Source organism: Anser brachyrhynchus (assembly GCF_964034855.1).
Source record: "Anser brachyrhynchus genome assembly, chromosome: 1".
Taxonomy (NCBI): domain Eukaryota; kingdom Metazoa; phylum Chordata; class Aves; order Anseriformes; family Anatidae; genus Anser; species Anser brachyrhynchus.
In genome coordinates, this window is record NC_137694.1 from 149,768,226 (window position 1) to 149,791,758 (window position 23,533).

Sequence of the window (23,533 nt, forward strand, 5' to 3'; positions counted from 1 at the left end):
TAATTTAATAAAACATCAACAGATAATAATTCTACATTTTAGCAAATGTTACTGAACAGTATATCTCTGCTTTGAAAAATGGACTGTAAGACATAAAAACAGACTGTAAGATTTAACTGTAAGACAGACTTTAAGTCATCATTTCCCAAAGTAATGGTGATATAAGCTGCGAGAGGCATTTGGAGATGTATGAACTAAGACCTAAGAGTAAGGCTAAATGTAAAAAATTTTGAGAAAGTTTGTTTCCCAGAAACAAAAGAAATGAGATCTAAATTAATGTCTGGCAGATTTCAACATGTAATCAACTTAGTAAGATTTTTTTTAGATCTCTCCCCTCCCCACTTCTTCTTAAACACCTTATTCCTAACAGGCAAACAAAAAAGTACTTGTCCTAAGGAAGTACTTTAGAAATACTGCATAGATTTTGTAAGGACTCGAGCAGATTGGATGTAACATTCTTGATTCCAAGAGTTTAGAAATTTCTCTCTTAAAAATCTGAGTCAGAATTTAACCTAACAATTTCACAAGGACTCACTTTGTCAGGAAGTTAGCAAAAAAAAGAAGAAAAAATATAAAGTAAAATCAAATAAAAGGGGATGTAGATGACTCTAGAAACTCGCTCGCCAACTGCTACTCAAGAGAAAACAACTGTAAAGTTCTTTCTGCTCTCTCTCAGTGGGCATAATATGAGGAATTCTTCTACATTCAGTTGTCAAGTTCTGTGAATTTAATAGAAACTTGATTATTCTAGGACTTTCAAATCCTTTCACATTTCAGTTAAACGTGCTTGTATTCCAATATTTTCAGGAAGGAGTAAAGCAGAAGTCAACAGAAATGGCACAAACTTTAGGTTTCATTTTCTCAAAAAACATCTAGAAAAATAACGTTTTACTACTTTAGCAGCTTTTTTTAAGCCTTCTCTAGGAAAAATACCACCTGTCAGTGGGAACAAAAATGGCTAAAAGAACTAGCCATGCTACACTAGCTCATCAGAAGTGTAAGAAAAAATGGCAAACTCAATTAGCCCACGCATAAATCGGAAAGATAAAGCCCTTAACAGGTATCACAGTTTTACCAGATTGGAATAGCTTTATGACATGAATTCATCAAGAAGTGTTTCCAAAATATGTAATTAAATAAGAAGTAATGCCATCACTGTGAGGATTCTGAGTGCGTAACAGAAAAATTCAGTCTAATACAGCCTTTCTAGAAACGCTGAAGTGGAATACTAGAAAGAATTAAAAAAGCTCAGACATCTATTCCACCGCTCTTTAAAAGCACTAATCTGGACTTTGAGTAGTACTCCCCTGTTGCAGCAGCAGTTACAAGGAACTGGGAACACTTCTACTGAATCTCAAATTACCTCAAATGATGCCAATGTTTGGAAATGAAGCAGCTAGCTCTGCTAGGTCCATAAGCCAATATAAAAGCTGTTAATGTAAACAGACTTTATTATGGAAAGGAAAACAGCAATGGTTCACTGCACTGACCACGTGTAAGACACAGAAGGAGTTTAATCTCTTACATGCAATCTATCTCTATGTCAGTCCTTGATTATGAACTGCAATTATGCAAACTATCAGGTGAAAAAGGAGGAGAAATAATCGAAGATTCTTTTGGATATTAAGCAGACTATATATGACACTGACTGCATTGTTTAAAAAAAGGAAACTCAGAGAGGTAATCACTATAATTAAGTAAGTTGTCAACTACCTCAGTTATTAGAGATGTCCCATGAAAGGCACATCCCTTCATTTCTCACAGCTGCTTACAAGAACAATTTGACTACATAAAGGATACTTTAACTAAAACCAACTTCAAGACTTGAGTTGCAAAAGAAAAGCAGTGAAAAAAATGCAAACCTTTGGACAAGACAGATGGAAATACCTCAAAATTTCATGTTTCTTGAAAAAAATTCTTTTCCACCCATCCTTGATTTTTTTTTTAAAGTTAAAAATCCTTTCAGTACTAGTTTTGAGCTGACTTTAACCCTAACCTTGAGATAGCCAAAGAAACTGAGAACATACTATTTGATATTAAATCTTCAGGTAAGCGGACCTTTTATTCCTTCTCATCATACTGCAAATATGACAGCGCTATTTCTCCAACTATTACTCAGAATTTATAACTTAGCAAGGAACTTTTCTGCAGGTTTTCTCTCTCCTTCCTTCTCTCTCTCTCTCTCTTTTTAAGATATTGCACTTGAAAACAAGCTTGTATTTCCTTTCAGGTGTTTTCTCAAAACTAGGCTACCTAGCTGAAAGAAGACCAAGCACGTAACAAGCTAGACTGGTATTTTCCAAAGATGCTTTTACGAAGTAACTATCAGTAAGGAAGATGTGAAAGGATTTAAGGAAGTCATATTAAAGAAAAGAAAGTCAGGCTAAGCCTTGCAACATTACATGCATTTTACAGTTAGACAGTCTTTTATTACATAGTATTCATTGACTCGATACAGTATTTTCTAAAGGTTGTCCTATTTACCCTCAAACCCCATCTCTTCTCCAGTAAATCAAGTCCAAAAAAGTAGATGTCTCTGAAGGTGGTCAGTTCAGCTACAGAAACAGGTGGAGAAGCTCAGGAAAGCACACTGAAAACTATACCTCTGAAAAGACTTTTTTTTTTTTTTTTGGCACCGACTCCAGACAGGAATTTGAATTGAAAAAAAGTGAGAAAAATCTCTGACTTAATCTTACCCAGAACTAAGTGCAGTTTTCGTTGTCAGAAAATTGATTCACTCTACGCTTAGAAAGCACAAGCCTTGCATCATTTCCATTTGATTTTCCATTCATATTTGAAAAACAAATGAGTCCTCTTAAGATAACTTGGCAGTATTTCATTTTGCTTTATAGTTTATTCATTGTATTTATTACTCTTATTACTGCAGTTAAATTAGAATCACAAAGCATGATGTTATTTACCCTCAGCCTTCTTTGTAGACAAAAATCCAGGAGCTGGGAATGATAAAGATGTATTATTTTCCTTGAAGAATGGAAGTTTGGGATGCTAATACCAGAGCAAAAGAAAAAAAATACAATTGGAAAGATACATTTTCATACTATAAAGTTGTTATAAATAGAAAAGGTCCATGAGAAAAGTTGAAGGAAATCTGGATATGGAGAAATAGGTGATCTTGAGGTTTCTTGACAGATTACATTTAACACTTGAATTCTGTAGTGACAAGTGTTTTATAAATGAACTGAAAGCACGCACTGTTTGAGTTAAAACTCTGACTTTTGTATATACATTTATTCACATACCTTCTGTAGTGCTTAAACAACACTCTTACAACCCAGTGTTTCTTCATCCATCATGAGATGTCCACAGGTAGTCTTCAAAACTGACTAATCTTGGCATGAAGAGCACTTTTTTTTTTTTTAATTTTGTTTTTCTCCTTCCAGTTGACATCACAACTCCCATTTTAAAGGCCCAGTTCATCTGAGAGTCTTGGTATCAAATTAAAGCAACTATAAAGAGGACACTGTTGAAGCTTATGCTTAGTTATTCCCTACTTCTGAAATGCTTTTAAAAGGGCTGTGTGTGTAACTCAACTGTTGTTCATAAATAAATATCCTGACCAAACAGGATTTGCATATAGAAACACAAAGTCAACTTTCAATTTAGCCTTAGTTTAGGGAGATTTTTATTATCTCAATCTAATCACAATTTGTTGTTTTGAGAAGTTCACTAAAGGAAGGAAAAAATATGAGGTTAGCTCTCAGAAAATATGGAAGATAATTCCACTGTGATTAAGGTACAGAAAGTACAAAAAAATTAACTCAAAATTGTTTAAGTGTACTTTCTTGTAAGGAAGATTTATTTCAAGTTAACTCTAAAAAAAATACTCTTCGAAGGATCTGTGGAAAGAAAGACTTGTGTTTCTTGCATTGACTTATAAATTATACTGAATTTACTTAGACGAACTTGATTCTAAGATGTTTCAGTTGTTCGTATTTTTTTTATATTCATTGAAGGAAAAAATCAAGTACATTTCTATGTGTCTTTGATATGTACTACTTGAAATACTCTATCTTCCACTTATAATGTCACATACCTTGAAAAACAAAACAAATGTTTGCTACAAAAATTCAACATTCAATCTTTTTGAAAAAACATTCATATGTAAAAAAAATCCTCTAATTTTAAATAGTGATTACATCACCTACAGCTCACTGTGTTTTTGTTAATGCCATGCGACAATCTAAGAAAATAAACCACAGTTTCTGTATATCAATGTAATATCTGTTAAAAAATACTGATCTCAACTTATCTATTGTTAGTTTACAAATAAAAAAAAAAGTAGATAATTGTAAATTAGGGTAAGCAAAGCATGCAAATCTATAGATTCTATATCTGAATTCCTAGATTAGCATTAAAACCAATCACCGCAACAAATACCTCAACAGTATGCCTTGTGTGCAGAAAGGAAGCGATACTGAACATTCAATGCCACAACTGTAAGGTTTTCGGAGAAGCACCTGTGGCAGTTTCAGCAGTTTCTATATGGAATGCTCCCCCTTTCTAGGATTACTTGAAAAAATCAAGTCAATTCGAATTACGTAGCTGTAAAACATTGACATGTGTAGTTTTCACAGTTTCAGAATCTTCTGTTTGATTTAAACGGGCAATGGTGCATAAACAGGAAACTTATAATCATAAGGGATCACATATTTGCAGGCAACATTAAGATTAAAAGTTACATAAACATACATAAAGTGCTGTAGCACATTATTCATTATGTAAGCCATTATCATGTGACCACCTTAACAACAAGATACTAAGCCTTTTATGCCTTTAAAGCATTATTACGTTCATCCTGAAACCAATTTGTCAGTTCTTCACCGAAATTTATATAGAATGGATTAAAATTACCAGTCAACTCATGGCTTCAATTACTTTAAATTTAGTAGGCTGTATCTCAAAAGAATTAGTAACTATTCCTATACAAAAATTAGCAGATAGAAGGATTAAAACAAAAGGAGAAAGAAAAAAAAGAGATCAGAACACGAAAACGCCCACAGTGAGAAAAGAATTCCTATAAACATCAGTATACTAATCTAAAATTTCTACAGCAAAGTGATTTTAAAATACTAAACTTTAAGTGTTTTAACCCTTTGGTGTCCAAATACAAAAGTCACAAAATTGTTTTGATTTTTTTTAGATACCAAGAGAAAAATTTTCTTAACTAAACAGATGTATTCCACTGCTGGGGACAGCTACAAAAAAAATCACGCTAGAATTACAAACTGGGCATCTACAAACGCACAAGTTGGTGCCAAGTTTTTATTTCACAACAAAACATGCGGCAGCTGAAATTATTTTAGACCTTTTAAAACAAGGGTAGGGATTTTCAGAACATCCTCCAAAACCATAACCAGGTGAGCATACTGGAAAGAAGGAAGCTCTTCTTTGTGAAGACACGTTTCACCTCAGTATCAAGGTCCACGAAGAACTACACAGCTGTAACAAGCTCTCATGTGTATTAGACACATTTGCTCACGATTGAGCAAATGCTGGCACAAGGAAGAATTCATTAACCATGGCATGCAAGGTAGAAATACTACAATCACCACCATCAGATGTTGGTTTATTGATTTGGTTTCTGATTTAAATGCTTTAAGACAGACCTCAAGGAGTTGACTTTGATTTTCAGTATGATTGATTCACATTTCCAAGTAAACTTTTATCTGAAGAAATATGTGACTTTGCCAGAAAGTAGCAATCAAGAATATTTTTTAATTTACGCTCGATTACATAAATTATTCCTACATACAACTCACAAAGGTATTAACGACTGTTATCTCTTAAAATGACAGCATGCTTGCAACACTGCATAACAGAAAAGACCTTCACTATGAAAATGAAAGTAGAAATTTCCTTGATCAGTAGCAACAATGAATTCCAAACCAGCTTCTTTTTAGTATTGCAGCCACTTTAAGTCCAAAGACAATAGAAGAGTTATTTAGCCAAAAAACTATGAAAATCAGAACCATCACTGCTGTTACTAGTATGTTTCTAGACACAGACAAGGAACACCAGATAAAGTTGCTTACAATGAGAAAAACATTATGGAAGACTACTAAGGAAAACTTCAGAGTAAACTCTGAATTGAAAAGATGAACAGTGTTGTAATGAAGATTCCTCAAAGATGCCTCTAGTAGCAAATACAATCACCTTATTTCTCTTGAATGTATGAATTGAGAAGCAGTGACATGAGAACTTGACCTGGAACTTGAAAAATTAAGAAAGCAAGCTTTTTCCAAATGTGCCAAATGCAGAAAAAAGTTCAAGAGATTTAGTATAAAAATTATGGACAGTAAGAGCTTGGGAAAACTAAAGAAAGAAGGTAAATTGATTTTAAACAGGTATTTTTGTGCCAAAAGGGGAAAAAAAAAATCAAGAACTGCAGGACTAAAGGTATCAGATGGACTTGTTATTTTCCACTAATAAGTGTGGCAAGGGAGAATGTCTTTCAAACTACATAAAAATTTATTTTTTGTTATGCTCTTACTCAAGTAGACAGAAGATCTTTTGGATTAAGAAACTACTGACACGCATGAAACCACTTTAAAGGAGCTTCACAGAGTATTTTCAACTGAGGTTTTTTTTATTGAAGGAAGTCCGTCTACCAGGTATTGAAAACATCTCGCAAAATAGAAAGAAGGAATTGATCTGAAACAGAATAGTAACATTCTCCCTAACTGATAGCTTCCAACGCTCTTCCACGACTTGCTAAGCTCTATGCAGCGAAATCCAACGCATAACCTGTAGCACAAGTCACACAAGTTACGAAAACTGTTTCTGATCAACCTGAACATGTTGTGGGCCATGCTACAGTTGCCTGTCTTTTTTTTGGTCCAGATTCAAAGACATCAGTTAAACTATGATCAACTCAACTGAAATGACCCAGACTAGAATAGCAAATGAAACCCAAATCACCGCATCTACTACCAGAAGTTAATTGCAACTTGTTTGCTCTAACAATTCTGCAGTCAAAATGTATCAGCAGATCAAGCACGGCATCCATGCAGATCGCCACCACTATGTCAGGGCTAACCATCAGAACTAAGCAGACTATTGTATTTGGGAATATACTGCATCCTCGTTTCTTCTACTGTACCTAACATGATGTGCTCCATCCAAGTTTCATTCAGTAACACTGGCTTCTCCACCTGACTTAACTGCACCTAGTAATAGTTTATTTTACAGAAAAAAACAACTCATCTGAAGGGAAGCTACACAGTGAACATAAGCACAGTGTCATATGTAAAGGAAAATCACTTGCCCCTGAAAAAATCCTAACATTCCTGTCAGAAATCTGAGTTATCAAGACTTTAAAGTCTTGGTAAAGCCTCGTTTTTCTTTATCCATGTCTTTCTGGACTGAAGAAAAGCCAAGAAACCACTGTTATAAATCACAGAGGCTTGTCACTAATGACTAAGCTCCTCTATCAAGCTGGACCATATCCTGTGTCCTCTTTATGTTCCAGAAAGGTCACAAAATATCACGGCTTTAATGAAGAATTTAGCTTTACTCATAAAAAGTACCACCTCTCACATTTTTCTCTATTTCTGAACTTATGTCAACAACTACTGTTGTTATTCCACCTCCACTAACAATAATCCACTCTCAAACTGAACAGCAACTACTGAGTTTGCCACAGCTTCCTGTAATTACTCAGAACAGCTTTAACTGTGAAAACTACCCTTTTCCATCCTGATTTACTCTAAGACAGGGCCTCTCCCACTTTCTGGTTTATCAGCTATCCATAGATGTATGATTTGCTTCAATATTCCCAAATCCTTCCTTGAAACTAACCCAAACTACCACCTTATTTCATGGTCACAGATCATATTAAGTTCTTCTACAACAACAATCAAATATGAAACGAAACATGCAAGAAATTAGCAAGCTTTATTTGTAATTATTGTGCAGAAGAATTAGAATTTCACCACTGAAATGCACAAAACACTTTGACTCTGCCTCTCTGTATGAATTTATATAGGACGGGAAAGGAAGAAAGAGACCCCAAGCCTGTAGCCTCCATACTGCAGAATGGTAACTACATGAATACTGTGGTGAAGGCCCTAAAAATGTTTCTGATATATAACGAAAACAGAACAGCCACATTTTTCTTAGCTATACCGTACTGTCTAGTAATGCAACAGTAGTTAATCCAAAAGTTTAACTGCTTAATGGGGAGCTGGCAATCAGGTTTGCAAAAAGAATCACGTATGAAGCAGTTTGAGTTTGAAAAGTACCAAACAGATCATGTAAGTATTAATATACTAATTAACGGATAAGAACTATTCTGTTGAAACAGTACATAACTGCTATTCCCCTAAACAAAAAAATAGTGAGAATCAGAAGCATTATTCTCAAGACGGGGTTATGGACCATAAAACAGTAGGATGTTGCTTTTTCTATGGTGAATCAGTATAGCAGGACAGCTTTGGAAATTAAGAGATGTGACTGTAATGGCATTTCACATCAGAAGTATTGTAACACCACACGAACAGGCTGCAGTTCTATATTCAAAGTTTGGTAGCTAAGTTAGCTAGCTAACAAAAACAAGCATGTGCTAAAAAAATTGCAAGTCTCTGCTAAGTTTTGAAGAAAGCAGGAAGAAAACCAGAAAGATGAAGCATTACCTACTTCCAAGTAATAAGTGCAACTCAGCTAACAGAGGAGATGTCTAAACCCTGAGACCCTTTCAGGGAACAAGCCATATAAGTTTCCTTAAAAGGGGAACTGATAGAAGTAGGAACTCACTTTTGTTCACTAAAGAGGACTGAGTTTCAGAAAGTAAAGTTGCAAAAGTACAAATGAGAAGAACAAAAGCTGAGATATCACAGAAGTGGTCATAATTAAAATGTGAAAGATGTCACTTCAAAGAGAAAAGTAAGACAAGAATTTCACAATTGGCTAATCGAAAGGAGCTAAAAAAAATCTGTTAGACTTCTGTTGTGAAGCATGAAGATCTGTTGTGAAGAAGTAAAATGAAGTTAAGGATGCTTTTTTACAAACATCACAATGTAGCTCATGACACATGAATTTGCAAAGAAGAATTAACATTAAGCTACTGTCAAAGAATGGTAGTAAAGTTCTTGCTGCAAAACCACATACTGGAGATAGGATGCTTCTGGCATTATAGGAGTGAATTTACATATTCAAACAAACCCAAGACAGCTTTAATAAGAAAGTGGCTGAAATATCTGCCTCAGCTAGAATTATAACATCATGATAAGTCTGTCATCTGGTAGAAACAGATGTATGGGTATTATTTATTCCAGCACGTCAGTTACTTTCCCCAGACCTGACAACCAGAGCATGAGAAACCAGAATGGAAAAGGAACTCTTCAGGGTCTTGCAGCATCCCATCACGGTATATAAAATGATTTCTCCAAAAACCGTACGATTTCTGGTAAGGAGATAAGAAGATTTCCTATCCCAATATTCACGCATTTTGACCAAAAAACCTCTGAAGTGAGCCAGTACTCGTGCTCAATTGGATGGATGAATACCAAGCCACATCCTGACCCTTAGGGTGCATCTCTATCCCAAGAGAACATTGCATTTGAAACTTCTCTCCTAGCTCTAAATCAAGTCACTAAGAAATGAGCAACTGTTCAAGTGACAGTTGCAGATTTGTTATTCAGAAACAGGTGAACATGATGATGCACAAGTGAACTGCATCGAAACAGCCAAGGAATGAGAGAATTAAGTTCAAATTAGTATAATTAACAGCTGCATCTGCTTACTGTTTTTTTTTGATTCAATAGTATTCTGTGTTTATATGTGAATTTTATATTTATATACATGCTGTGATACAATCTTTAAAACTGTATGATATCCAGCATTTCAAAAATAGTGTAAAAGAGCAAAACAAAACATGGCACCAAGAAGGCTTTTCCCTGTAAAGAGCTGTGGACACTTGTTCGTCACCATTGTAAATTATACACAATTAACCATACATGAATTGCATTAATTATGCCGTTTCAGTGAAAATCCAGCAGTTATTATGGATACTTTAAAAGGTACTATCCACATTAAAAAGTCAGTTACACAGCAAACCTTTTCACTCATATGAGGACATTGTGACCACCTGCTTCCCCCTCTTCAAGGGTCCATGAATACCATAGTTAGTGGAGCAACCATTTTTATGGCTGTAGGACATACTGTGCACAGAATATGCTTCAGCTAAAATGAGAAGGTAAATACCACAAAAAAAATCAAAATATTTTCACTAGGGTACAATTATTATTTTTTAATATTACTAAAAATTTACACAGGAATAGAGTCCCAAATTCTCTCTCATCAATTAGAAAAACAATGCAACAACTTCATGAAATTTAGAGACTGCAACATATTGTATTTCTCTGCAAAAGCAATACACTAACAAACCTGAAATAAAGTAAACTAGAACAATTCAAGTGAGGCAATTACTTTTATCCTTACTGGACCACTGTTAATATTCTTTGGCTTCCAACATAACCAAACAAGTGAAACATGTAGGAACAGGGCAGACACTGATATCGAAGATTACACTAGTCCAATTTACTTTATTTAAACAGCAGTATTTGAATAATCACTCATAAATAGAAAATAGTTCTCTTGCACTATTACACTATTGATTACTAACGTTAGTGTAATAATGAAATCTTCGCATCCCTATTCTACTTTCTGTATAGAACTATATAAGGGATGGTGCAATACTTATGTAAACTATAAATATCAGGGATAAGTGGCATATTTGACTATTTGCAGTCAAAAGAGACATTGCGTCTTCATGTTAACTAGATTTTGGTACCATAACTGTATGAAGAAATAAAAACAAAATTGTATCAGAAAATCTAACCTCCACAAAAAGGCCATGTTCACCATCAACAGAGATCAGCACTTTAGTCTTAAGCTAGTGCTTAGTTCTCTATTTAGTAAAACTCTTGCCTTTGTCCTATACAGTCAGTGAACATTTCAGTTAAAATATATTAATTAGAACTAAAATATATGGAAATGCCCCTCTCCTATTCTTCTAATTGAAGCCACAAAATAAAGGAGACAAAGCTTTCAGAGCACCTACATTTTCAAGATGCTACAAAAATCAGGAAATCAACATAACCATTAGAGATATGGGTCCAGTTTTCAAGCCCAGATGATCCAAAGTTAATCAATGTCAGAACTGTACCTATGGATTTGGCCTAATTTAACATCCTGAGCCTGAACACTATGTTCTATGGAATAAATCCTTCACCCTAATCAGTCAATTAACTATCTTCTCTCAGATGGCAGGGGCAGGCTTTTACCCAGTTCCTCCAAATGAGGAACGTGGGCTGCTCCACGAGTCTATTGCATTGGCATCACTTACTTTACCATTTATGGGATAGGACCTATGGAAACTGTGACCAGTCTATCCTACTCTAACACAGATGGAATTCAAAGTTAGAAAATTGCAAATTCAAGTGATTTCCTGTTCCTAAAACTGATAAAAAAAAAAGTCAAAAGGCCAGAAACACATACGAAGTTTTTTGACTATAGCTTGCAAAGACAACATTTAAAAAGCAAAATTTCAAGTATGTAAATTAAAGTTGCAGCCACATCTCCAACCTCCGCCATTCAGCTCCTACTTTTGAATCTCTATGGATGTAACATTTTCTCTTCATTTACATCAGACCCAAGTCATTCATTTCATGCTGTTTATGCACTTCTGCAACTTCTCTTTTGATTGGAAACTTTCTGAAAAATCACAAGATTACATACTAATTGATGATGATAATTAAGGTTTGCTCAATTCCACAGTAAATTTAAATCCAAGTTTATCTTAAAACATCTGGAAGTGAGTGCAAAATGGGAATTTATGAATTTACAACTGATTTCATGAACTTGTCAATAACTGACCTTGACAGCTGCATGAGTTACCTCACTGTAATTTTTCTATGAAGTAATCTCTCATATAAAGCAATTTGTTCATTACTATTAACTTTAAAGGTTCTGTATTTCCTGACTACTCTGAGACCATTGAAAAAGTTAAATTTTATGGTAGATTAATCAGGGCAGCATTACAAAAACAGTAAGATGGAAACCAAAGGGTAAAACAAGAAATTAACTACACGATTCTTATTTGACTTACAACTCAATAGTTTCATCACATTGCAGGTTAAAATACAGTAACTAGTTACCATTTAAGATAAAAAAGGCTAGTTCTAATTAAAACAAAGTTCTAAAGTATTTACATTATTATAAGCCATAGAGCTTATACTCAACATTTCTAGGTGAAAACTGCATCCATTTTGTCCATGCTGTAAGTTGCAAAAGTTTGTGAGATTTTCTGAATGTTTTTGCAGTACATAAACCTTTAAAGAAAAAAGTTAAGAGGGCAAATATACACAATACACTAACAAACAGCATTAAACTAACTGCAAAGAGTGTGTGAGTTGCTATTTTGCACATAATGTTGCTTTTGCATTGTTTTCTGTATTTATTCACCAGTGTAAGGTGTAAATTAACTGTAAAAGTAACTACATGCTAGATAAAGTGTATAATTTGGGGCCATCTCACAGAAGCGAGATCCATTTTTTAATATACCACATATAAATGTAATACTAATGTAGCACACTGGTACAACTTCAGTTAAATAAACTTTACTAGACATGCAAAACATCTTGGGCTTTATTACAGTTGAACATGTCTAGCTGTCTTTTAATCATGTGTCTGCTGTTTTGATTTTTCTTTTTGATATTAGTTATCTATGTTTACTGGTCTAAGTTAGTCAGCTAAACACACAACAATCAACAACGACACAAAAAAAAACACCTCACTTACTCTATTTGCGCACCGTGAGCCACAAGGGCACTTATGGAATCCACACTACCAGACCGTGCTGCTTTATGAATAGGAGTTTCACCAACATAATCCTGTAAAGACAAACTACATTTTGTCAAGCATAATCTTTCAAAAAAAGACAATCTTATTTTTACACTACTCATTTTAATTAAGAAAGCAGATATACATATATAAAAAATAAAGCAGCATTTATGAGCTAGCAAATACATCAGGTACTTAATCAGTATTTTAAATTTTGCAGTAGGCTTTCATGTACTTTTAGGAACAACAATAAGGGCATCTGACTTGCACATGCCTTTAGCCAATGACTAAGTAATCAGCAAAATCATACGGAGCAAGACCTGTTAAAGAAGAGATCTATACATACTACTGGAACAAGTTACTCAAATATTTATTTCCTAGCATTTTCATTCCCCAGCACCTTGCCCTGAGCAAGCCATCTTAAATTCAGAAGCACTATGGCCAAGTTGGTGGGACTATATTGCTTTCAAATCCCGCTGACACACTTACCCAGTACTGCATTGCACAATAAACACCCTCCAGGTGAGATGTATCTGTGAATAACTCTACTGTAACATAAGCATGCCCGGTGCTCACAGGCCAGGCCAGATCTCTCCTGAGACATGCACGTTTGACTTACGTGTCCTATATACTATTCTTTTTTGTCTACCTTTATTCGTTTAAATTCCATTAGCATTAACCATTAAAAGCATTTTGTTTTTCAGGCAACTCCTCTCTACAAGCTAGTTTCACAGGTAACAGGGAAAAATCTACACGATTTTACAAATGCAATTGGTAAGCAGCAGGTGAATTCCATGCATCATGACCTCAGGATGCAGATGAAATTCAGGACTTGAAATTGAACAACTATTATTAATGATATTAATGATTACTTATTTTTAATCACTATTAATTGATATTATTAATAATAAGGTATTAGGAATCACAGAGAAGAATTCATAATGAAACATGGCCTTGAGGTAGCAAGTAAACGTTCAGTTAGTTTTGTTATGTTTTTTTCAGTCCTCAACACTTTCACTGCACAGCAAGCTTTTCCTTCCTCCCCAAATTTTGTACAGACTTCTCTGTCTGCTCCACTGACATTAAACATAGTCTAAGCGTGAGTACCTCATTCTTGCTTCTCTGTTGTTTCTTTTATTAAAACATCACCACTAGCTATTAAAGTAACATAACACCTTTACCGGCTTGACAGTCTTTACACACAACGGTGTTCAACGCTTAGCTCTGCAGTTCTGGCTACGCTTCAGCTCTATCTGAAACACGAATACATTCACAGTATGATCTTACCACCATCCTGACTGAAGGTAATGTGCTTTAAATTGTCTGCCAAGCTTCTTAGAAATTCAATCACATTTTCTAGACCATGTAAATGTAACTCAAAGATTAATTTTGGATTATGTTTCATATACTCTCAATTTGCTATTTGCCAATTTTATTTTACAGTGAAGTATTTTTATAACATGCTACAAATTCACTAAGGGTAAGCAAGTTTACCATTGCTTAAGACATGTATTTAGCCAGAGTGAAACGCCCAGCATCCCCAGCAGGGGATTTTGCCTTATAAAACTAAGGCAAATTGCTGAGGCTGACAGAGTTTGGAGACAGAAAAAGGCAGAAAACTCCTTGGAGTCCTTAGTGATTATGAAAGAGCCATGCACTCCTTCCAAAATGGCTGTCTGTAGCTGATGGATAGAAGACTGCTTTTCAATGAACTTTATATAATTCTTCCTATTTATAACTTTTCTAGAAATTACAGGAAGACAGACATATTGAATGGAGGACACAATTTTATTAACTGCCTACATGGAAACTCATCTGGTACTAATTTATCCAGGATTTTCTTAATAGTGTAATACATTTCCCATCATAGCAGCTGTCTTCGATTCATCATTTTGTTATTATTTCCATTCCCCCTCTTCCGTTAAAGAGATGAAAGTGTAGAAAAGAAATGATTGGCCTCTTAATTTTGTTCAGCATTAGTATTTACAACCCTACCCCTAACTGAAAAGATAATCATCAATATAGAGTTCAGTTTAGGACAAGTTAGCTCATCTTGCCAATGCATATGACACAGATGACAGAAATCTTCACTAGACCCACAAATCCAGCATGTTGCCCAGTTAAGATCTAGATAGCTGAATTACGAAGTACTGCTGAGGGAAATGTTAGAAAGATAAGAAAGGACCTTTGCAAAAGAGCTCCTCACCACTGCATTATAAAAATAAGCTGAGCTTAGAGCAGTTAATAAACATGTCACCAATGACCAGAAAAGGGTTAGCATCTCAGAAAGAGAATACATGTCTTGAGAAGGGCTTCTTTCAGTCACTGGCCCAGAAAAGCATGCACCTTTCTCTAAAGCTAAAGAATTTAGAAAATACTTTGAGATCAGAATATATGAATTTAGATTCTTATAGCGTTCCTCTTAATTATGGCACCTCATTTTCCATCTTCACTAACATTCATTGTCATCTTTTGAAGTTCTACTACAGGACCAAAACTATTTGGTCTTCCATTTACCTGAAATAAGTTTCCAGCTCTGCAAACAAAGAAATTCTCTTTGGGTTATGATCTAGAGTGAAAGGAAATATATATATTTCCCACTGAAAATGGCTTGGAAATGTATGCATTTCTCAACACATCCAAAAATCACCCATAGAGGCAAATAAAGTACTCTATGAGACCGAGCACAATTCTGTTTAGATTTAACAATTGGAATGGATGGCACTAAACAGAAAAAACAATGTAAGTTTTTTCTAAGAACAGTGCCTAGGTTGCTTGGCTTTATGCTCAATTTGCACATTACCACATTGTCCTGTATGTTTTCATTTCACCTCTTTCATATGCCTTTTTTTTGGCTGGGAAGAGCAACCCCAGTTATTTTATTTTGAAGGACTCTAAAAATTCCCTGATACTACCTGCTAATTGATCGCAGTTCCCACATATGAGCTTCAGTTTGATATAACCCCTTCTGCAACAATATTGCAGGAAAGGAAATATCAGTAACTTGTCTTTCATAAATAGAGCACTGGTCTTTACTGGTCTTTCATAAATAGAGCAAAACACTTCAGGGTCCCATTTATCCTTCTTATGTAACACTGCTCCAACAGGCCAAACTTGACTCACGATCCAGAAGTCCCACAGCAAATAAATGACCAGAAAAAATAATAAGAGTTCTCCCAATTTTATTAATTTAGCATTCAAGGTAATAGAAGTTTGTTTGCTCTCATGAAGACCAAGTACACTGCTCCGAAGTAGGTGACAAAGTGTCACATGGCATCACAGGCACAGTCACTTTTTGCAACTCACTGCCACTGTCAAGCCATGTCTTCCTCCTTTCCCTTGGAGGAGCACTACTTTCCTTTTGCAAAGACGAAGGCAGTTTTTTTGTTGTTATTTTTTTTAGCTTGGGGTCATGGCTGGATTACATTTGACTATTTAATTTTACTGAATAGGTATCTTGCTCTTCCTTCCTTCCTCTTTTTGTTTACATGTCTGAGTCTTTCTTATCTTTGGCTTAAATTCTCTTCAGTAAATCTCAGCTTGCATTTCATCACTATGCTACTTAGCCTCAGACATTTCCTGTACAAATTAAATCTCTCTCAAACTCTTTGCTTATTCCAAGTCCCTTTTTAGATATTTGTATTTGTCCAGTCTAAAGCATTTTTCCTCAATTTTGGGATATACATTTCTGTTGGCCTTAAGATCTTCCAGTTCAACTTTGCGCAAACTTCCTATTTTCTTCTCCAAGTGCCTGAATATAATTCAATTAATCTCACTCACTGGTACTTTTATTCCTCTTTCATCTAAAAGTTACTTACCTGTAAGTTTTTCTTCTTAAAATGTCCCCATGAACATTTACACTGAAGGCTTTTAACTATGTATGCACTTGTACAATACTTCTAGTATCAATGTCCAAGATACAGCATTATTTTACCTGACGAGAAATAAAAGCCAGTGCCATTTCTTACTCAGCTGATTGAATATCAAAGCCTATCAACTGATCACACTTCCAGAAAGCGTTCAGACTTCTTAGACCTAGCGCCCTGTCCTTCCTGAATCTAGAAAGTAGAGGCTGGAGAAGATGGAACATTTTTCCTCATTCTTCACTAAAAATCTGCTTTGAATTCACGGTGGTTTCTCCTTCTGGATTTTCAGTATAGATGAGGAATGATGGAATGTTTCTATTTATCGGGCTTTAGTCCAAAATGCATCTAGTTTTATATTTTAGACAACCTATCACACAAAATGAATGAGTCTTTTCTCCTCCCCACCAAGGATATTAGTGGGTTTACAGTTCTTGTGAGTTTGGGTATTCTAACCCCTCCTAAATCTGTCTGCCATCACTACCAAATTACGGTAACTGGCGGGATGAAAAGTAAGTTAACGTCACCTGTAAGGATGCAATATTTCTTATCATTCCCCTTCAAGGCAGGCCACATGATTATTTTTGTTTGTTTTTTGGCCAATCAACGAAGGCAACATACAGTAGAAACATTTGATATGCTGAGGTCAGATGGAAAATATATTTAAATGAAGCAACAGGCTTTTTATCAGAAAGAATTCATGATTATCTGATGCTAATATGCACAGCAGCACAGAATCAGTCTGCATTGTGACAAGGATAAAACATCAAAAACTTCATGGAAGTAGCAGTGTAATTGCTTTGCACTGTTAGATTGAACTAAAGCAGGCAGGAAGCTAAATGCAGGTCTTGTCTCACAATATTGAGAACTATTAGCAGGCACTGCTCACTGAATATAAAAATAAATAAGACTTTCTCCTGCACCCAGCGGCAGGTAGAAACAGACAGGAATATTGCTTGGCAATTTGGCTTTCTCTGAATGTTTATGGTGACCCTCAGGGAGGTGAGGGACTTGGGGTAAGAACTGCCCACCAATCAGGAGAAGAAAAAAAAAAAGACATGATTCTAGCCAGCACATACAGTTATACAAGAAGGCTGGACATCATGGGATATACTCACAGAATTTATTTTGGAGAGCAAGGTACAGTTGGGACAAGCAGCTTTCAGCATTTGTCGTTCATTGCTGCTGCCCGAGAAAGGTCCCGGGCAACTGCCACCAGCACTGAGATAATCGTTTTAATGTTTTCCTAAACTTCAGGGCAGGCAGCATGGGCTACAGTACCTCAGGGCAGATATGAGAAAGCATGTATGCAAGTTCTACCGAGTACCAGTGGTTTACATTAGGATTGAGAGACTTGAGGAGATTCCTTTTCAGAAGCTATCCTTTTCTTTTTCCAGAGGTGATTGGTTAGTCTGTAGCCAGTGACCAGGAGTCAGTTTGGAAGGAAACTTTTACTAGTTTAAATATCAAGTATTCCCAGATCTTTCTCAGCATGTGTTTTGTATCCAGTGTCCATGGAACACTTGTCCTCACACAAGCATTAGCCAGTGACTATGTCTGTCTGAAGTACAGCATCACTCAGCGAGCTGGAAGGAATAAACAAAATACACATCAGGAAATAGTGCTCCAAAAGCTCAAAAGTGTGGGTGGAAGCCCTAGATAATCACCTGAAAGAGCTTGGAAATTAAATAAGAAACTAGAATCACTTATAAAGCAGTGCAAATCAAACAAGAATAGTAGATTTTGACTGCAATTCAATAAACATCTGGAAGGAACTGGGGAGAGCAAAGCATGCACTGTGCTTTACATACTCGTGTGCGAAACATTCCAAGTTATCTGTGGGTTGTTTTGCTGTAGGTGTCACAAAGGTACGCTGTCTAGCTTTGAGTGCTCGTGCACGTGAAACCAGTGTGACTGACCAGCTGCATCTTAACAAAGAGCTATTCTTGTTTCAACTGTCATTTTTAATTAACCAGAGATTTCTTCTTTTATCAAACCAGATCTAAAATACCTCTTCTTGTATGCTCAATTAATATTTTGTGGGTCAAAAAAGTTTTTTATACAAGTGTAATTTGATACTACCACTATCAACAACATACAAGGGTTCCACAGCATCAGCTCTCAGTACTGTCTATGTTGGCACCCTTTGCCTGTCAGTATCTAAATCTGCCTTTTGAAGTCTTCCTAGGTCTTCCTATTATTTAGGTTTGCTCTCATGACAGGCCATAGATTTATAAAGACTCCTGAGTCACTGGCTAGTCACTAAGACTAGCCCTTTCTAAGACGGAGTGAGTTACCAGTCTACTTTTAACTGCGTGTCATACTGCCTTCTGCTTTCCCTTACAGTCATCTGCATGTTGCCCTCAGCCCATGGAGAGTTCTCTCTGCACTCCTCTCCTCTTCTGTTGGGGGCTAGCTACCACTTTCTTCTGCGTTATAACCTCACCCACTAGATGTTCCAGGAGAGTAAGCTTGTTCTTCAACTCCATTTCAACCTCACTGGTCAGTTCTTCTCTTTATCCTCTTAGCAGGAAACTTTCATTCTTCTCATTCATTCATTTTCATTCATTCTTCTCTTCTCATTTAGCAGATATCTGTACATCTTTATTCTGTGCATGCCATGTTTCCTCTCTAATCACAGTTTCTTTACATTCTTACCTGGGCTCCAGATGCATTTCTAGTTCTTGTATTTTCTCTTCTGATGATTCTACCACTATGCAGCAATAACTTATTGTGTAAGTTACTTTTGTCAGGTATCAAGGAGAAGATGCGATCTATAGCCTCTGCATCCAGTCACCTTCATTGTTTCTATAATTCTCCTGGTGTCTCACAGCTGTTCTCAATGCACCAGCCTTCTTTTCTGAAAACTCAACACAAACTTCCCCATTTCTTATTTTTTGCATAACTTAAAAAAAAAATATATAAAAACAAGTCTAGAAAGGCAAAAGTTCAAGTTCTTCAGCAGTCTTAGCTTAACTCTACTGCATTTAAAACAGTCTGGCCATTAAATATTTTAGGAAAAGTATGATGTAAATTTAACAGAACAGAGATTTTACAGATGCTGTGCTGTACTACAGTTTTAGTAAATGCATATGCTCTAGTAATAATTACTCTTATAGGACATAAAGAATCATATTTTTAAGTACTGTTTTTAAGGGAACACATTATGTATGCACAACACACATAATAGATCCATTCAGTACTGGAAACATTTTCTCCAAATGCATTTTTTTAAGCACTTGATTCTGTTACCATACCAGAGTGTAACAGTCCTTTATGTGCTTTTTTACTACATTAATGTACTCTATACTACAAAATAAATTGATATATATACCCATGGTAACAGTAATGGGAAACTATCAATTAAAAAAAAAAACAAAACACCCCCCATTCTCTCTTTGATAGTCAAGTACATGTTTCTGATCTACTTGAAGGAAATTACTAGAAAAGCTTTGGAAATAATCTAAGAAAGAAAAAAGTATGCAACCAAATGCATCTTAAAATAAATCATGTCTTACTAGATTTTACTAGTTAGACATATGACTAAATCATCAAGGACCACAAAGGTCTCGTGGTTCTGTACGTAGTGGCAAATCCACTGGCTCATTTTTCAATTCTTACATATTAAGTAAGATGTTTCTCACTAGTCTCTTTTTCCTTCCCCTAAAGATGCATTAAAATATCAGAGCATTTGGTAATGCTGCCAGCATCAGAGCAGCGTGGTACCATTTTGTTCAGGGAGAAAGATGTCAGCTCCTAAACCAAATGTTCTTCAAACCTTTAGTGGCCTAAGACAATTATTAGTCCTACCTCTACAATAATCACAAAGCCCTGTACCCAACAATTAAGTTATTTCACTTCAGGGGATGTTAAAATTATTTTACCTGTATGTGAACATAAGGATCATACACACTGTAAAAAGGGACCGAGACACTTCTTTCAAAATTATATGCAGACATGAAATACACATTAAACCATACCTGTTTGTTTATGTTGGCCCCCACTTGAATCAACCAATTCAGGCACTGTGGATGTCCTCCAAAAGCAGCAATGTGGGCTGGTGTTTGAGCAAAACGTGTTGTACTGGCATTTACAGAAGCTCCGGCTCTTACTAACTGTATTAGGCACTCCAGCTTTAAAGACATGAGGGAATAAAACCCAAAAAACATTACACAGATATGCTATGACACAATTAGCACATGCTAAATAAATAAAACCCCAAAAAGCTAAACTTACTGTCGAAACTAAGCAGACACAAAACAAGAGAGAACATGAACACTGGATTTTCCCCTTCCTCCTTATTCCTGCCACCAGCCACAGACTGCACCTGAAAAATCCTAAATTCTCATTCCCTAAACTGAATTCTGACATTTATTTTTGGGATGGGGGAAGAGAACAAATAATACCTCAGAGTTAACCACTAGAGCTACTTGGTTCACTTTTGTTATGCAGAAAGTTTCTGATCTGGCAAAGCTGCAAACATGATACTAAACAGACATCATTAGCTAATGTTTGCCAAAACAAAAGTGTTGTTAGGAGATACGCGGACCTATTTTCAGGAGAGTTCAGAGGGAAGTAAACCAGAAAACACAAGAAAGATTTTAAATTTCTTTAATATTTTCTGAAAGTGACAGAACCTGATTATTAATAACCAATATCATTAATACTATGCTAAATCTATACATGAAATACATTGTGTTTACGGTTTTCCTGCTATTATAGGTGAAGAATTGTTAAAAACAGCATGCATGTCTGTGGCAATACCAAAACCAGCAAAGCTCTTTCCTTTAAAAAAAGGAAAAAGAGTATTTTGTCACACTATATTCTGACTTATTTTCCTATCCTGCTAACCAGAAGTATCTGATATCCAGCTACTATATTTAAGTGTTTGCAACATAACATTTGTGGAAGCTGAGCAAACCATGATGACCTCAACTTTCAAAAATAGTCAAAAAAACAAAGCTCCTTTCCTGTCACCCAGTAACATTGCCCTTTTGTTGACAGGAAAAGGAACGCACTATGCTAAAAAACAAACAGTTTAGTCTAGGCTTCCATTTATTGTGGTCAAAAAACGAACACCCCCCCTCCTGCACACACATGCTACAGTACAACAAAGAAACTCCACACTGACTCTGTCATTTTACGTGAAGCAATGCCCCATCTCCTGGTCTGTCTCGCTTAGTTAATTAAAGGAAACGTTTATTAGCTATAGAACTGCTAGGGAATAATCTGTTCATAAAGAAGTGATGAAAAAGCATCAAAAAGCAAGCTGGCAGCTTGATTATGGATAGAGGCACGAACATCACAATTTCAGCGTCCTTCTCTGCCTCTGTACAATGTCTTTTTTTTTTTTTTAAATCTGTAACTTCCTGATGTAACTTCCATGAGTTACATGAATAGGATCAACCACTGTTAGTTTTTCAGATACATTGTTCACTTCAGCTGTATTTTTTCCCTGTATAGTTCAAACACATTCGAACTCTATCCTGTAGGATATACAAAACCACTTTTTTTTTGGACAGTAATGGACCTGACATAAGAGTACCATTAACATACCATAAATTAAGTGTCCAAGAGGGAGGGGAACTGAAATTTCACAATGCTAACAGCTCTAGCTCCATAAATCTCAACATTACCAAAGAAAAAAAGTATCTTTTCAAAAGCAAACAAGTAAGTTTGCTGGAAAAAAAAAAAAAGAAAAAAATGCATATATATACACATAAAAAAATACAGTAAAAATGGTGTAAGATAGCTTGTAATTCCAATGCTAAATTACCCAAATAAATTTTGTATTTGCTACCCTTAAGGCTTTCCTTCCTGTCTACAAGTTCGCACCCCAATATTGCTGCTAACCCTTAATGATTACTAATAATTGTAATCATTACTGTAATCATTAACAAATGATGTGACAGAAAAAGCACCAGCTATACCAAGATGTTTCTCTACTATAACTGCAAGCAAAAGTAAAATTCAGACAGTTTTTAAAACAATCATCTTTCAATAAAATTAACTTGAAAACGCTTCCAGAAAAGCACTGCAGCTTCAGGAAAGAATATTTCCTCTACAGAAACCGGGCTGCATCAACTTCCCTAATTATACAGGCATCACGGCTTGCCAATCGCAAGGGGAAAAATATTGGAACTGGTGCACCCGTGTCGTCTTGCACTGTTTGAATCTGCTTTATAAAATGGCTATGCGTCACCGTGGACTTCGTGTTTAAATTTTTAACTTCGTGTTTGATTTCTTTTCCCTTGTATCTCCCCCTCTCCATCTCCTACGGGGTTTTAACAATGAAGATAATGTTTCATCCCATTAAAAGCCGAAGCAGGGTTCTTCTGCATCATGGCGGTCAGAAAAGCCTGCTTCTTTCTACGCTACTGAAAAAGGAGGCAAATTATTCTGTGAATAGAAAAAGACAACATGCCTAATGACAATACCCCACCAGAACACTTAGGCTTTAGATTAGGACACGGAAGTCCGTTTTCACTGAATAACATTTCAGAAGGTATTTTCCACTGTATCGTTATACCTAAATTGGAGGTTAAACTGATTTAACGGAGACAACGGACAAGCCTCCATATAGGCCACAATTCTGGCACGATACCAAGGAAGAAACGTGTGCTTTATCTGTACTACTTTTGTTCCAGAAGAAACAGAATGTACTTACTACTGTTTTGCTTCCTTTAATGTAAACAGTCAAACGGCAAAAATAAGAGTAGGAGAAGAGCACAAGCCAGCAGATATAATCAAAGGAAGCAAAAAATACACGTGCGAGCAGTTAAAAATGAAATTAAGGTAAGCATAAAATA

At 35.7% G+C, this 23,533-nt stretch overlaps 1 protein-coding gene across 4 annotated transcripts in view; it reads right to left on the minus strand.

The window, feature by feature from the left end:
• Positions 1–23,533, minus strand: part of ANKRD10 (ankyrin repeat domain 10) — a 37,785-nt gene that overhangs the window by 10,502 nt on the left and 3,750 nt on the right. For 2 of the 4 annotated variants that reach the window (XM_080605472.1, XM_080605471.1), the window contains exons 2-3: positions 20,705–20,857; positions 12,820–12,911 (exon numbers count right to left, since the gene is read on the minus strand). In XM_080605472.1, coding sequence (XP_080461598.1) covers positions 12,820–12,911; positions 20,705–20,857 — 245 coding nt within the window. Of the gene's footprint in view, positions 1–12,819; positions 18,311–19,382; positions 20,604–20,704; positions 20,858–23,533 lie in introns of those variants that run through there. The other 2 variants (XM_080605474.1, XM_080605473.1) reach the window with 2 other exon arrangements.